Source organism: Apostichopus japonicus, chromosome 14 (assembly GCF_037975245.1).
Source record: "Apostichopus japonicus isolate 1M-3 chromosome 14, ASM3797524v1, whole genome shotgun sequence".
Taxonomy (NCBI): Eukaryota; Metazoa; Echinodermata; class Holothuroidea; order Aspidochirotida; family Stichopodidae; genus Apostichopus; species Apostichopus japonicus.
The window spans coordinates 22,643,765-22,661,328 of NC_092574.1; the positions used below are offsets into that span (position 1 = coordinate 22,643,765).

The following is a 17,564-nucleotide window of genomic DNA, read 5'->3' on the forward strand; positions in this document are numbered from 1 at the left end:
CTAACAATGTATAGTCTCACCAGAGTATTATCCCAACAAAGTCATTTTTTAATATCAAAAGCATCTTGTCACCAACCATATTATGTGGGTTTTTTAGTAAGATAGCAGACAGAACAATGCAAGGGTGATACCTTCTAAAAATGGTTTCATGAAGCAGCTAATGAGGGCTTTTGTGATTCATCATCTTTTAAATTGTGATAACTCTAAAAACTTACATACTTTGGACAAGCGAGAGCTATTAACCTGGTCTCTCTCATCTGTCTTTTAGAGAACATCAAAAAACAGAAACCTAGCGAACAGACTGGTTAATAGCTTTGCTCTAAATCACTTTTAATGTCATCAATTAGTGGCATTGTACAAACACAAAACGGTGAAAAAAACCTCCCACTTTGATTATAAAAACAAACATGTTTGCCTCTGGTAAAAAGCAACAATATTTCAAGTCAAAATGGATTGAAAACTATTGGATTATTTTGCCAATTTTTCCTGAGCATATCAAATGTGAGATTAACATCCAAATCCAACCACAGCAATATAAAAAAAAAAATTAACAGGCAATTGCCATGATTGAAACATCAGGCTAGGGGCTCAGTATGAAAATAGATCTGTTCTTTGTTTTAATATTTTCATTATTAAACAATTGTCTGTTAGTATTATCACTACAATTCAGAATATATTTGGTTCGTCCCTTGTTAAAAAATGAGTGAGCTCAGACACAGACAAGATACCGAGACAATACAAGTATTGGAGACAAAACTTAAGTTAATCAAGCTGCAAATTACTTCCAAAAACATATAAAGGGCTGTCAGTCCTCAGAAGACCAAACCCCATAACATACTCTCTCTCGACACTGGTTTCTATCACTGCAATCCAATGATCTCAAATATTATTATTTTTCATTTTTGTACATAATGTTTCACTGTATTTTTTTATGATGCAATGTAGGAGAAAAACAGCTGTTAAGCCTCCCCTGTTGTACATCCTTCTGGTATATTAGCAAAAATAATCCCTTTTACTCAATTTTGTGACATATTACCAGGGGAAACTACTGAATAATAAAAAGGGCCAAATATTTAGCTTTTGATCTTCTTTGATGTGCTAAAGGTAAATATTATAAGAACAGGAAAAGCTATGTTAGGATTCCTTACATAAATTTCTTGCTAAAGTGCCTTCACTTGACTTTTGACATGATTAGAACATCAATCTTATGCATATTCATATGACTATGATATCATAATCACCATCAATCATATCACATGACTTGGAGGCTTGTCAATTTCTACAAATGATATATATTCCTCAAAGCTGTTTTTCTCTCCTCTCAACCTTTGTTTCAAATTTCCTAGGATTTGAGACACTCTTGTTACAGTAGGAGCATGCCTGCCAAAAAACACAGGAAGTCAAACATTTATTGTAAATTGGTTAATAGCGTTTGATACATCTTTGCGTTTAATAAAAACTGACATTTGACTGAGACCGAGCCAAAACACGAAATAACATCAACGGCAAGCTCCTACTGTTTCTGTCAAATTTCTTGGACACTTTCATTTTTTTTTCTCGTGCTTGTCAATACTTTAACGCATGCACATGTTAGAATCAATACACATTAGTCAACATCACAATGCTCATTATAAAGACAAGTTATTCCTTAAATATTGAAATACAAGTACGAAGTAAAACATAGCAAGCATTACTGTTTTTCGCTGCAGATGGATATTTAGTGAATCTGCTCTCCTTTAACAGATATCTTGTACAGCAAACTTAAACTAGGGTTGCAGTTTTGTCTATTTTACACGCTGTTCTCTCTTCAGCCCAAAAGTATGACAAGACTTTGACAAACTTTTCGGTCGTACCATTATCTGTGTCACTACTCAGGATTAGACCATGACGTTTCATTGTTTGCTGATGTTGCTTAGGTTTTGCCACAACTTTCTGACATTTTGTGAGTTATTCATAAAGTATATGAACATGAACCGGATATACAAACATCTGCCATCATTATTCACTCACTACCCCACGATCCATCTAGCATCAATGTTTAAACTAGAAAGTACTTCAATATTTCCATCACTCAGTAACATCCATTCCAGACAATTTTAACAATGCATAAATTAGATGAATAGTATCAATATGCAATGTGCTTGCTGACAGCTGGGTGGAATATCTTAATACGTTAGAAGTGTGAGACTCCCTTGACGTGACATTTTTTACGTTTACAGTCTCGATGTAAGGGAACTGGGGGTCGAGGGTGGATCCAGTCATTTCGGTTTTCCTACCCGGGCCTCAATCATGGCTGACTTTTCTTAGTACCTTATAAAAGCAGGCTGTTATATGTGTGCTGTTGACATGGAAGACTCAGAAAGCTGTCTAAAATGTGAGAACTCACCACTTCCGTGATTACACTAATTATCAGTGAAGGTATCCAGCAAGTCACTCTGCCTCCTAGTGAGACGCTGCTGATGTAACACAGATCAGATCATGTTCACTAAACTTAAATCATTCTGTCCAATAGAAGTCATACTTTACATCCATCTATATATCCAGCTAAACTACTACTTATGTTTCAGTTTCTCCTCTCTCCACTGGTCCATCCTATCCAATAACCTGCTAGCCTGTTCACCTACCTGGCTATCCAAATATTCTCCCTATCCCCCCCCCCCCCCCCCCAACACACACCTCTTCTAAAAGTACTGTTTTTGTCCTCTAGTCCATTTCTACTGACATTCTATCTACTTGCCCATCCTTCTGCCTGACTATCCAAATATTCTTTTCTCTATCCCCACCTCAACCCCCCCCCCCCCCTTCCCACCCTCCAAACATCTCTTAAAAGTGTTGTTTTTGTCCTTTAGTCCATTGTTACCTAACCATCCATCCACTAGACATTCTATCTACCTGCCCTTCCTTCTGCCTGACTATCCAAATATTCTCCCAATCCCCACTTCCCCCCCCCCCCCCACCCTCCGAACATCTTCTAAAAGTACTGTTTTTGTCCTCTAGTCCATTGCTACCTAACAATCCATCCACTAGGCATTCTATCTACCTGCCCATCCTTCTCCCAGGCTATCTAAACACTCTGTCCATCTGTCCTTCAGCTCAACAATACTCACACATCATATTATAACTAAAGGCCTATCTCTCGTCACCTGCTGTAAATATGTCACAAAATAGACCTAAATACTTAAACCTATGCACAACTCTACTATGCCTTCCATAGTCCACAAACTTGCTTTATTACTTCATATCACCTCCATCAGAGACCTATATTACTTCACTGTCACTGGCCCAAGATTCAAAACGGCCAAGGAATTTATATTATTTTTGTTACTGAGTGAAGGCAGTTTTCTATATATACCAGAGGTAAATACAATTCTATTCTACACCATACAATACACCAATTAAACAATGCAGTAAACCCACAGCACACAGACCTAGTTTTGGAGATAATTTACTACATTTCCTGTGCTCGTGGGGGGGTAAGTTAAGGTCTTGTAAAAATATTTCATCTCACTGACAGATAAAAACAGTCAAAAGGATAAAACCCAACTACTTAGGCTACCATTTTTAGTGATGGTTCCTATTGAAGTGAGATCAATGGTAATTAGTACAATGTATACTTAAGTACATCCCATCCTATGACATAATGCGGGTGTTTATCCATGTAAACCACTCTATTAAAGGAATATACACCTTAAAGATGCCTGCAGATACATACAACACAACCACCAAATGTGTCCTCTCGCTTTAAAGCAGTGCTTTGAATTCAGTCGGTAACTTTAACAGTGATGTGCACAGGATTTCAAAGGTCGGAGGCCTAGCTCCAAGTTTCCCCTGGCTGCGAAAGGTAGGGGGGGGGCACAAAGTTTTTATTGACAGGTTGTAGGTAGATCAAAACTTTGAGGAACGACGATTACGGCTACTTGAAATTTAAAACTCTAAAGCTAATCAACTATATCGTTTTTAGATCATAGTAAAAACAGTACCGAAAACATTCCACCTAAACCACTCAAACACCTCCCCCCCCCTCCCCATCCACAAAGAAAATAGTTCTCCAAACTTGTCTGGACTTGATCTGATGCTAACGATAACGTTGTCGTTTATTCTTTAGCTATTACAAATTATTCTGAAAAGTGCAGTTCTTTTAGAAATTGTGACTCACACCCTGAACCTGTTTTAATGGAATCTTTCGTCCTTCTGTACTCTAGGTAAAGTTGTAGAAAAACAACTTCAGACCTTCAACCACCAATACAAAGATTTTGTTAATAATAGCTTCTAAAAAGCCACCACATATTATGCTCTGTATCTTTGTCATTTTGTTATCTTATTTCTGACAATGGTAACGAAAAAACAATAGCGACAAACATTCCAGAATAAATTCAATCTTTTTTTCTCTCTCTTTCCGTTTTCTCGGTTTCAATTATTCTACATGTTATATATTGCTTTGAAGGTGTTCTACCTTCATTGGGCACCCAGGTAGAGAATAAATTATACCGCATGTTTTGTCTCTCCAAAGAAATATGTTACCCTCTCCTTTCAAAAATGTGCAAACCTTCCAGAACATGGTTTTAGAGGCTCACTGCTTGCAAGACCACGATTGGCAGCTTTTGATTCACTTGTAGACAGATATACGATTTCCGACTCAAAGAACCAAATAGAACATGACCTACGATGAGCGGAACAGTTTGTTTGTTGTGAAGAATTGCAGGAGTTTGTTACAATTTACAGCTCTGTCGTTAGTGGAGGTCTGCTTCCACCGATAAAAGACAGGAGGTGGATTGATTCTACATTAACTGTTGTTTTAACTTTAGTGCTACTTCACTGAAATACGACTGAGAGCTGCAGAAAGACGTGGTCCCTGTCAGACGTCGACCGGGATAGATGAGGGAATCGATACGAATAAAGTTTCACGGTAGTCTAGCGTCTTCACGAGTACGAAAACCAAAAGATCTGCAAGATCTGACTCGAGAGATCTTTCCTTTGATCAAAAGATCATCACCAAAAATGAACTATCATTCACTAGATGCGATTCACTAAGAATTGAGAGAGATACAAAATGTTTTTTTTTAATGAAAAGCAGACAAAAGAGATGGGGGGGGGCGAGAAGAGATGGGGGGCGAAAAGAGAGGGGCTATTAACTCATTCACCTCTTGAGTAGTTTTGACAACGTTACTTCACCTGGGTACCTCAAATGCTGTATATTTTAATTTACTGTTGTTATTTATTATGCTTTATTTTTGAAACATCAAAACGAGGTCCCAGAGAAAGGTTCATCAACTGACATAGATAACTTTGACATAAACAGGTACCATGATGGCATGATACCGATTATAACTCATAAACTCAGGGTGGGGACAGCTCTGATGTATTATAACAGAAACTACTTTTATGTGAGTCAATAAAGAGGGACATACACAGCGTTTTTATCTTCTTTGTATAATGTTGTTTACAGAGACAGAAGAAAGTTATTGTCTTAAGAGCTTAAGTGAGCGCCAAAGTGAACCTACAAGGATTCAACTCAGATTTGAAACGACCTGTCCTCAGATACTCGTCAAAATATCTACAGCACGGATGAAAGTTTTGATTGAAAAACAAAACTTTGCAGAGCAATTTGGCACAGTGGCACATCAATGAAATGCGTACCTTGATGTTTTTCTTTTTCTCTATCTTTTTTTTTACTCTTTCGTCCCTTTCTGAATTACAGTTCTTTTAAAAATCTGATGTCCTTCAGAATAGCTAAAGAATCAAATCCAACAACTTCTTGGGTAGATCCTAGCATTAGCAAAAGTGATGACAAACAGTGTGCGACCAATTTAATTATTAAACAAGGAAACAAATCATATAAAGAACTTCCCCCCTCTTTCTCTGTGCATCTTTGATTTTGACGGCTCCTCAACGAGAGATTGCCTAACGCCTGTCAGTCACCATTAAATCATGCACGCAGAGGAGGAAACACGTCAACAGCTAATATTTGACCAGGACGGAGTTATTGGATTTGGATAATATCTGCCAAACCTTTTCGTAAACTGATACACCACATTGAACTAACACTGTATCTTAAAAAGACATTGAAAGTGCAGTGACATCACCCCCCCCCCCTTCCCTTCAACTTTCCCACATTTCGAACCTACAGATATGTCATTAAGCAGCAGTGCTAACGAGCTGTAATTATAGCCACTTCATCAAATGCTACGAACGGCGGATTTGATTATAAAGGCCAATCACCGTCGTGCTATTTACTGAGTTTAATGAATAGAGTTAAACAACCTCCTTTTGAAAGTGATCTTTGTTTTTGTTTCAACAGAAATGACACTTATGACAATAACAAACACAACAATTAAATTGTTCAATTCAAAGAGAATGTCTTTAAATTGAGTTCATAATGGCCATTTTGGTTGTTAGATTTTTATAGCAAAAAGGTTATCATAATAATAATGTGTCAGAATTGATGTACGGAATGTTGACTGAAAATTTATCAACACATTTTTCAAAATCAGAATAAAATGTTTGGGACTCAGATCAGCAAAACCTCAGCAGAAACCAGCACAGCATTACACCACCTAAAATCAGCCCACCTAAATCTGCCCACCTAAATCAGCCCACCTCAATGTCCCCACATTCATCAGCCCAAGTGTATATTCTGACAAGGTTCACAAGCATCTCAACTACAAAGCAGTTGTTGCTTTTAGGCATGTCTGTGCCGATACACTCAGTCTTTAGATATATGATCGAATAGGCTTAGACAACATGGCTTGTTAGTTAACGAGTATTTCTTTATCTTCTCTCAACTATGTGTTCTACATCTGTATAATTAATTCTCATTAATTTAGTCTCAGTTAGACTCATGGAAAGGATAATGAGGGCAGTATATCATTTTACATTAGATGGAATAATATGTAAGCACATTTTGAATGATAATGCCATGCCATATGAAGACCTTTGTACAATTTAAGCGATTCCTAACTTTCTGTACCGGTCGATTTTCTGGCATTGCTCATGAATTATGATTTACACAGGGTCTCTTTTTCAAATGATAGAGGGCTGTTTGCTTTTGGTGATGTAGGTCTTTGATTTGTATTAAGAGAATGTGACATTCCAGAGAGAGATTCAATGTACCATATGTTGCTATTGCTGAAGAGATATGAAATAGTTACAAACTTATAAGAGATTCAATGTGTTATGTGTGCTATTATTGACAAGATATGAAGGTATCTATAACTTATATGGCGATTTTGTGTAGCATTTGTACTATATCATTGATCAGGAATGGCATCAGTTAACTTAATGTGCAAGTAGGAAACAGTAGAAGTTATAAAATATCTGACAGGTAAGAAACTTTCTTTTATATACAGAAAGAGCTTCATGAATGTGAGAGAGTGAGCATAAACAGCCAAAACAAAATTAAAAAATAAAAACCCCACCAAACTAAAACACTCAGCAAAACAGTATGCTACATCCCTGTATGTTAGGGAATTTAATCCAATTAAGGAACTGTGTTTAATATACCATGAAATATATCATAAATAGCATTATATAACATTATATAACACTTACGAGGTAATACTGTAGTTTTACTTTAATTAAAATCCAACGGTTTCGAAGAGTATCTTCATATAAACAATCCAATGATATTCTGGTACAGTAAGGAGATTAATGGTTAAATCCAATGCACAGAGGATTAGTAAAGAGAAGATCAGACGCAGGATGCGATTAGCATGACATAAATTTGGTTAATATAAAACTGGCAAAGTTTGTAGATGCAAGCGATAGTTTTTCTTTTAAATTTATGCCCAGTAATAAGTCAAAAGATACCATGGGAATAGCCTTCTCCACCAGATATGCTAAATGCATGTTTGCAGGACGGAGCTTAGGCTGACAGAAAAAGAATCAAGAAAAGATAGGTTCTTGTGTTAGGCTAGGGAAGAGTGAGAAGAAAGTACATTAATCATATCCCAAAGATACAGAATACAGAAAGTACACTAGTGAAAGGTTGTTTTTGAAATATAAAACAGAAAATAAAACAAAGAAAGTTTTAAAGGTAGTATGAAAAGAAAGGTTAATTACTTTTGTCTTGCTGATAGACTGTACATGTCACTAGTAACATAAAAACCTTATATGGTAGAAAAGGCAATTTGCCAGTAAAACCTTAGTACATGTTATACATGCACAGGGTTGCATTTCCTTACAAAACTTAAAAAATGTCCCATCAGATTGATTAACAAGGTTTGTGCAGTGTTTGTTTCATTGCTATGAGATATACCTTAGTGCAGTTATCAATTTGAATGCTATGAGGTATACCTTTATTAGTGTAGTGTTCCATTTCAGTGCTATGAGGTATTGCTTAGTGTGAACGAACCTCCATGTAATGTTATAAATTATACCTTAGTGTCAATCTCCATTTGAATGCTATAATGTATTCCTCAGTGCAGTTTTCCATATCAATGTTATGAGGTATACCTTAGTGTACTTACAGTATGCATGTACCACTTACATGCACTGAAATATTTGTTACTGCAGATCTCCAGCTAAATGCTATGAGGTATGTCTTAGTGCAGTTATCCATTTGCATACTATGAGGTATAGATTAGTGTACAAACGGGACCATGAACGTAAACAACTTTCTGTACCATTTCTAGCTTCATCTACCAAAGAAGTGCCTAGTCTGCATATATGCTAATTGCTGATATTTGGGTTTGAAAGTAAACAAATGTTTCTTTTAGCATTAAAACATATCTTTAGAACACTATAGATGCAACAAAATTACACTTTGCGCTGCACATTGAAATAACTGTATCATGGCTGTGATGGTGTAACTGTTTGATGTTTGTTGTGATCAACCAATCATTAATATTGCAGAGTTTCTAGAGTCCAATGTACAATTACCAGTGATGAAAACCAAGATATTTTTAGGTATGTATGCCTTCCATTTATATATATTTATTTATGTGTTCTGTTTGTTATATTTTGTATGTTTTATATGTGCAGGGATCCTGGGGAGAACACTGGTTGGTTACGAATAAAGTTAATAAAATAATAAAATAAAATAAAAAGATACACTAGTTTCGGCTTAACAAAGAATAGAGGATAACACAAAGAAATGTCGTATTAGTATAAAATATCATTGCACTATTGAAGAGAGTTTTAATAGAGAAGTTTACAGAAGCCAGAGCTTGCAGAAATATCTGTTGCTTGTGTTGGGCTCATTGATAGATATTGTTGTAAACCTCAACAGCTATAATAATCTGTAGTGTTTATTTTAGTGCTGTGATAAAAAACAAATGCCAGGATTACAATTTCGTCATAACAAAATCAATTTGCTTGAAATAATGACACACTAAGATTTTTAATTGTAGAAGAAATATTTCATAGAGTAATAGTACTGTTTCATTACATCAAAGCATATCAAAGCTTATAAATAAGCTAAAACTACAAAAAGGGCAGAAAGTTTTCTTGTATCCTAACTAAACCCAAGGAGGAGAAAATAAGGTTTATAGTGGGGCTACTTATGAGAGATAACAACTTACATTCTGTGAAATTTACTTTATGCACTTTCCTGTGCTATCCATGCCAACTCACAGGTTGTTTTCCCTAGCTAGTTGTTGGTTAGGCCAGGGTGTTGCAAGATAGGCTACACCATTATTTGGTGGTAAGATTTCTGTGAGTTGGGTGGCCACTGGTGCAGTAAAGTGCATAAGTGAATTGTCCAAAAGGAGTTCCTGTTATAGGAATAATATTGCTCTTTAATGTTCAATTTATGGCGCAGATCTCAAAAATGATTTGAGTTTGATCACCGACAATACTGTTGCCAACAAATTCAGCAAACATTTTTTTAATGCTTTGGGAACTAAAAGAACAAAATTTACCTCATCATGTTTCTATGTCTTCCTCGTTTTGTTTTATTCTGTGATCCATTTTATGCCATTCTGTGATGAACATTTACCAAGTTTACTTTTCAGGAGTAACCTTCGACCAAATTTGGCACTTTTTTTGAAATCATAACATACAATTAGTTTATAAGACACAACAACCTAAGTTTATTTTTTGATAGCCTTTATCCGACCAGACAACAAACAGAATGTAAGAGTTTGAAAAGTTTTAAAGAGACAATTTTGTCAAAAGGGACTTTTGTCATAAATAGTTGCTTTAAATAAAGGCATAAAAGATTTTTTTTTAAATTCCAGCAAGTGAAGTTTTATAGCAGCTTAAAGATTAGCTATATAACTAATATTGATGCCATAAACTAAAACATAACTAAAATAAATCCAACACAGACCATTCTTATGTTTTGCATGATATATCATTATGCATGTAGTTGCAATTCAATTTAATTTTGTAATTATGTAACTATTGCAATTATGTAACTAATTATGTAACTTCCTGGGATGTTTTCTATGTTCGCTGTGAAACAATACATTCCTCTTGTCAAAAAATGTGTCACCACCTGGAAATAAACCACTAGGATAGTACAACATACACAAAACCTCTCCTCACATCTCCCCCCCCCTCCCATCCTCATCCCCACACCAAGTAAATGTAAAACAGCAGTGAAATCTTTTGTAAAATTCAACAAACAGTGCCACAAGCTGATACTTCCAGCCCATAGCACAAACCCCCCCCTCCCCTTCCCCTTTGTTCACCCTCAAACCTTCATCTTCCCTCTTCACCTCTATCACCCTCTTCCCCCACCCCCTCCTCCCTCCCCTCCCACTGCCTTACCCAGGTGTAAACAAACTACTCATTTTTTCTAGCTAATTTTCTAGCCAATTTCCATTGTATTTTTATGATCAGTGGCTGAATAAATATCTATCTACATATCTATCTATAGCTGCTCACACAAACTGTATCATGTGTGATTTGATAGTTCTATGGATACCTTATCCAAACGCAACTGTTTTCAGCTCTCATATAAAGTTTTATGAACTCTTTCTTGATATAGGTGCTTGCAGAGATATTTGCATAAACATACATACAGCAAGATGTGTGAATATATCCAGAGTTGCACTACAGAATCACTACTCACTGAGTCTTTTCTTTCTACGATGTTTCGAGGCCATGTTGGTCTCTAAAGTTAGAGATTGATATCCGGCAAAAAATATATATCAAGTTCTTAAAACAGATTCATAAATGGTCCGTCACCCAGTCATTTACATAACTGTATTCCAATATACTATGATGTCAAATTGTTCAAATCTTACCTAGAACTTGCCTTTTACCCAAAACCATCTAAGTTTATAGCAATGTCAACACATATGCACCAATTTGAATTTATGCTCTTATGTTTCTATTCATTTAAATCTATCAAAATTTCCAAAAAAGGGTCCAAAAATTCACCTCATTTGGTTACATCTCACAGAAGCATCGATTATATCCTACCAGGATTTTCTTCATCCTCACTAGAAAGTTTGAACTAACATAAATAATCAGTTTACCATTCAAACACTATTTCCCACGTGGCACCTTACTAACTCTTAACATTTCTTAATAATATTTCCTATCGAGATTTCGTTTCTGCTAAGCATCTTTCTAATTCAGTCTGCAAAAAGTTTGACAGATGACCTATGATGAATACCTATCACTTGAGTAAAGGAATGACTAAAAATCCAATGGGGAAACTAGATGACAGCTACAAGGGGAAGAAATGGCAGTAGCAACTTTCTAAATGTATAATTCTACAAAACCATTCTGCAACATGAAGGGAATGTTACTTTGCTAATGCTTCACTAATTGATGCGGAATGCATTTGGCACCTGACAACAATGGGGGGGGGGGGTGCTGATACTAACAGGGTAATGGCAATACTCTGAAGTCAACACCAATCAAACTGCCATCGATGAAATTTTAAGAGTATCTTTATCAACTTCATGCAAAGGAGTAATTCAAGACAAGAATAACAACATTCTTTGGCTATATACTGAACACACAACCAATTGGTCAGTTTATTGTAAAGACAATCTTTTAGTGTTATTTCAAATTTTGTTTATACTGAGGGTAGAGAAAATTGTCTGTTCCATAACATTTTTGGATATTGTGTGAGGGTCTGAAAAACTTTGACCCAGGATCTTCCATGCACTCATTTGCTAAATCAGAAAGAAAACATACTTTATTACTATTATTTTATTTTATTTTTATTATCGATCCCAACTCTGATGTATAGGGTGTGTATCAATGTGCATGTGTGTTCACAAGTATATACAGACATATACAAACATAGATGAAAGCACAACCTGGCTGAGAGGGAAAATGAAAATGGTTAAGCTCTTTCAGGAAGCTCTGAAATAGGCACAGCTTAAAGTTATCAGTATTGACCCGAACTTTCAGCTAGCTTAACGAAGCTTTCAAGTGTATCTTTCAGGAAGTTGTGACCGTCCAACTTATTCACAGGTCATGGAAGTGACTTCTCTTCGTCTGGTAAATGTCTCAGTGAGAAACAATGCTATGAGAGTTGCAGTGAAATTTTGTTCTTGTAGCAGAAGGGCACTGGTGACCACTATTTAATAGTCTAGCATATTTTGGGGTCAACAAGGATGAACTTCAAGCTAACAGCCAGTGCTGAGTAAATACTTTTCATACAGCGCGTCAAGTCTGTCATCATATTGACCGAATAATCAATCGAGATAAATAGCAAATCTTTTACACAAGAGCCATGACAAGTATGGTGACCAGTTTAAGCCAGTTTATGGCTGATTCCCTAATCAAGGGGGGCTCTGTTGCTGTGCCCTTTTCAAGTGTTACTTTCAACCGTGATGGGGCTAAAGTTAAACAAGGCTATGAATATCATGTTACATGAGCAAATCAATAGAGGGCACTGTTCAAGAAAGGAGTTTCTTAAAAACATTTCCTGGTTTCTTCTGCCTTTTTTTGCCTTTTTTTACAGAAAGAGATAAAGCAATAAAGCCTAATTAATGTGTTTTGTTCCAAACGTCTCCATTTAAAAGAAAAGTACTAACAGAGTTTCATAATTCAATCATTAATGACAACGCTGTTTGCCATTCTTAGATTGGATGTCACATTATTCAGGAAGATATTTTTTCCAGAACCTCTCTGAAACTCCTTTCATGAACAGTCAAGTGCAAAAATCAAAACTTAAAATGAGAAAAACAAAATAATGATGACGATGATTATGATGAGGGGGGGTGGATGATAAGTAGACCATCACCAAAGGAATGTTAATGACTAAAAATTAAAATTAAAATTAGTAAAAATGAGTGAAGGTGGGATGTGAAATTACCTTGACTTTTCTCTGCCCTCCCTATAACAGGAATCAAGAGGACACCATTGATCGGCTCATTAACTTTCTCATCAAAAAGTTTAGACTACGTTAAATATCCATAAACTCAACCATTCTAACGATTGACTAAAATGTATCTTAAGTCTGAAGTTTGTGGATATCATTTTTTGCCAAGTTAACATCATCTCCCCTAACCCCCCACCCCACCCCACCCCCCTCCCTACCCCTTCAGTCTAACTGTCATTTATACCACTGTATTCCTTTTTGCACTTATTACAAGGCACTTAGTAAGCAAAGCAAGCTTTCATTCCAACAATGCAATTGCAAACATCAATATTTTAATAGACCATTTTGAACCATTTCGAACATCATCAAGCCAAACTTAAAATTGTGAATGTTTCAGGCAAGTTGACCAAATCGTCTGAAAGCTGTATCTGTGAGTGTTTATGCAAGAAACTGTTAAAAGCTTGACATCTAGCAGAAATTTAAACCATGAATAGCTTACCACTACAACCACTTTCCTAATTTACAAGATCATGTTTATCAGTGTTGGCTTTCAGTCCAAATTCTTCAGCTTAATAAGGTAAACCCATTCCGAGTATTTGATGCAGAGATAAATTGAGGGTGGGGATAGTGTAACAAAAAGATAATTTGTCCTCGTGAATATAAAGCAAACAAAAGAACATAAGAAACTTGCATGCATAACAGTTATATGAGGACAAATTCCCAGATGTCACAATCTTCTCTCCGAGTGAAGAAAGCCTCTTTCAAAAAGGAAAATGTGGGAAATTGGTGCAGTTTAAATGTTAAACCCCTTGACACGGATGAAGACTGTTGATAAAAAGCACTGGTGACTTAAATAAATCACATGCTTGGTGAAGGCTATCTACATCTCTGCTTTGCTGGACTCCTCGTACAATTTATTCTCATCAAATAAAACATAGATTTTAGAGGAAGAAATCTGCATCTCATTTTTCATAGATAATGCTATTGATCCTCTTTGTTAACAAATGAATGAATTATACATAATTAACGGTGATCCAGTGAAAAATTCAATTTTGCAAAGGTTTTGTTTAGATTTTAAAATCGATATGTATCGACCCCCTTAAGGTTTTGGCACAATTTCTGTATTGATACGAACATTTCTCATCAGTAACAGTATGTTTATAAAATAGAAAGTGTTCATTTCCAAATAATAAAATTCCTGACTTCACTGTAGATACGAATATGAGGCTGCCCCTGCTTTTTAAGCAATTATTCTGTTAATTTTCTGACAAAACTAAGCCTTTATCCCCACTACATGCACTACTTCTACTTCCATAACCTTATGAATCCCATAAGCATTCAATACAACACAGAATCTACCAACATTCTTCCTCTGTAAAGTTATGTATACACACAGGAACACAAATATGAACAAAATGAAAAAGAGCTGTCAAGGTTTGACCGATGGACAAACGAAAGTGGACAGAGAGAGAGAGAAGTCCACCTGTGTGATTATAAATGACAGATTCGTTGTTAATGGATCAAATCAGCAACAGAGATAGGACATTGTCAACTCACCACATCCCGATAGATAGTTGCTCTCAGCCGGTGGACGTCCATGTCCTGCAGCAGCCTCTCTATGTCTCTGACCGGGGACAAAGGGCTGGCCAGGTTCTCCACGATGTTCTGTGAGGACGTAATCAAGATCGATAAAGTATTATTTTAACTTACGATCTTTCAATCTGTCACAGATGTGGCCTTTGGTATAAACCACTGGAACTACCCACCTTAGCTAAACCAACAGTGTACAGGGGCCCAATCTATCAACCTTTCGTCACTAGGGATGCAGGCCACGCAGCCAAGTCACATTATTCAATTTCTTCTTCGGTTACAGCGCAGATTATCACAGAAGAGGGACTTGGAATGTTATAGAAAAGTGACTGACTAGGGGGACATTAGAAATATCTTGTAATTTAATGTGATATAGACCAAAGGTTCCCAACAGATGACCCAGAAGAGCCTACAAAATACTGTAGAATCCAGCCAGCAAAACAAAACAATTGTCCTACAGCTGACCCTCAAGACCTTAGGCTTGAACACTGTACCGGCAAATTGCACATTAACCAATCTACGTATAGAGGGATTTTGATTTTCTCTGACCATTTGCTCCAACCAATATTTCTCTGTGAAATACAGGGTTCCTGCACCATAAGGAAAATAATGAATTTTCCATGATCTCTGCCATTTTTACAAAAATTCCATGACTTTTCCAGCCAGGCCTGGAAAATGAAAATCAAACTTCATGACTTTTCCAGGCGCGGGAACCCTGTTACGACACTTGAAACCCCTGGCATGGAAAAATCTGCAGATGTTCTACAAAGGTATACATGATGGTATATAATAATCATCATCACAACAACAACGACAACACTAATAATAATAATACCAAATTTATACAGTGCTCTAATCAGTCAAGATGTGCTCTACAGCGCTTTACAACGAGAACAAATTACTGGATGAAACAGACTTATTAGGCTACCTGAAATAAATACCATTTAACTTTAACGTTTTAGCTGCCACATTGAAAGCCCGGACCCGTAATACTTTGTCTGACTCAGACCAATCCAACCTTACAGGTACATGAAGCAGTAACATATGTACATTAAATATATTAACATGGAATCAATTAGAGACTGTTGTAAATGGTTGTGTAGCCTCAATCAGTGTCTGGATGCTACCAGTGGGGGGGGGGGACACCGACCTTACAGGTACATCAAGCAGTAACATATGTACATTAAATATATTAACATGGAATCGATTAGAGACCTTTGTAGATGGTTGTGTAGCCTCAATCAGTGTCTGGATGCTACCAGTGGGGGATACAGGTTCTTTGTTATCACCAGCACTGAAGCTCTGCCTACTGGGTGTGGGCGATGGGTTGGTGCGGTACCTGCACTCCAAAACATTACGGATGGCACAGAAACAGGCTGGAAGAGAGGGTGAATAGTGAGAGCCAAAAAAAAAAAATTTAGTTAGGTACAAGTTCATTAATTCGACAGAGATATATTAACGATTTGAGTGTCAGTCCATCCAAAGTAATGTTTCTATCAGAAATTGTATTTGTTCTTTTGGGGGTTTTCAGAGGTAACAATAATAATATAATAAGAACATTCTATGATTACTGCATATCGCTGATAAGTTCCTCGTCACAATGTTTCCCAAAAGTGTCTCAATATCATTGATTTCATTAAATAACCTAATCAACAGACTGAAATGAAGTAATAATACTAATAAGTAACAATACTGCAATTACTGCTTTCCTTTCTACCTTCTTGCAAAATCATCTTTCTTAGTAATTCATGTTTGCTTATTAGAGTGAGTCCCTCTCTCTCTCTCTCTTTGAGGTCATATCCTGTAAGGTCACAGGGTCAAAGAGAGAGAGATTGATCCTACTATTGGAGAATATAAACCTGTGATATATTTCTTACTTAGTCTAAGACACTGTCGAAGGATCCCTCCCTTGGTCATATTCTTCTCACTCTCCAAGTCAGCAAAGTTCTGGTTGCTAGCGAAGACCAACACATCAACCAGATTCATGATTCGGTTGATGAACGAGATACCGACTTCCAACGGCAGGTTTTGCGTCGGTTCAATTATGTCTGGCTCCTGTTAAGAATTGTGAGGTGAAAGTCTGAATTAGATTGATCGTTAATTAGGTCAGTAGGTTAAGTAATAATCAGCCATGTTATACATCAACAGAGAATCATATCTGCTTCCACCTTAAGCATCTTCCCTCACATTTTATTTTCTAATTTAAACTTGAGTAAATGTACTCTGGAAAAGTTCCAATAATTTGTAACAGGGTAAACTTGGGGAGGAGGGGGGGGGTGGTGGGGGAGGAGGAGGAAGAGGAGGAGGGCTATAACAATAACAGTTACAGTGCACAATTAACTTCCACATCAGATGTGGACCTGTGTTAAGTTGCTGTTTCATCATGCAGTTGCATTACAATATTACCTTTATAATATCATAATATTGACAATACAGACCATGTGATACATGTATTTGACTGTCCTGCATACCTACAATGATGCAGTTTAAGTTACTCTGTCAAACATAGGATGCTGAGGGGGCTGCAGCCTCCTGCAGCCAGGCTGTGCAGTTTCACACAATAGTCACTGCAGGTTATTTGATATTGATTCAGCTTTGCTGCAGGGGTGCTGCAGCTCCTACAGCTTCTCTTATAACACAATGCCTAAGTGGATAGCTTTGTTGGATGAGATTCTACTATATTAGACAAGAAATATTTGTCTATATAAATATTATACTCTTCCACCCTTTTTTCTCCACACCTTTC

The 17,564-nt window shown here is 36.6% G+C and overlaps 1 protein-coding gene across 10 annotated transcripts in view; it reads right to left on the reverse strand.

The window, feature by feature from the left end:
- Nucleotides 1-17,564, reverse strand: part of LOC139979932 (neurobeachin-like) — a 282,051-nt gene that overhangs the window by 165,179 nt on the left and 99,308 nt on the right. For 5 of the 10 annotated variants that reach the window (XM_071991173.1, XM_071991180.1, XM_071991174.1 and 2 more), the window contains exons 25-29: nt 16,696-16,873; nt 16,034-16,194; nt 14,786-14,893; nt 13,223-13,243; nt 7,807-7,866 (exon numbers count right to left, since the gene is read on the reverse strand). In XM_071991173.1, the coding sequence (XP_071847274.1) occupies nt 7,807-7,866; nt 13,223-13,243; nt 14,786-14,893; nt 16,034-16,194; nt 16,696-16,873 (528 nt within the window). Of the gene's footprint in view, nt 1-7,806; nt 7,867-11,014; nt 11,057-13,222; nt 13,244-14,785; nt 14,894-16,033; nt 16,195-16,695; nt 16,874-17,564 lie in introns of all 10 variants that reach the window. The other 5 variants (XM_071991182.1, XM_071991183.1, XM_071991177.1 and 2 more) reach the window with 4 other exon arrangements.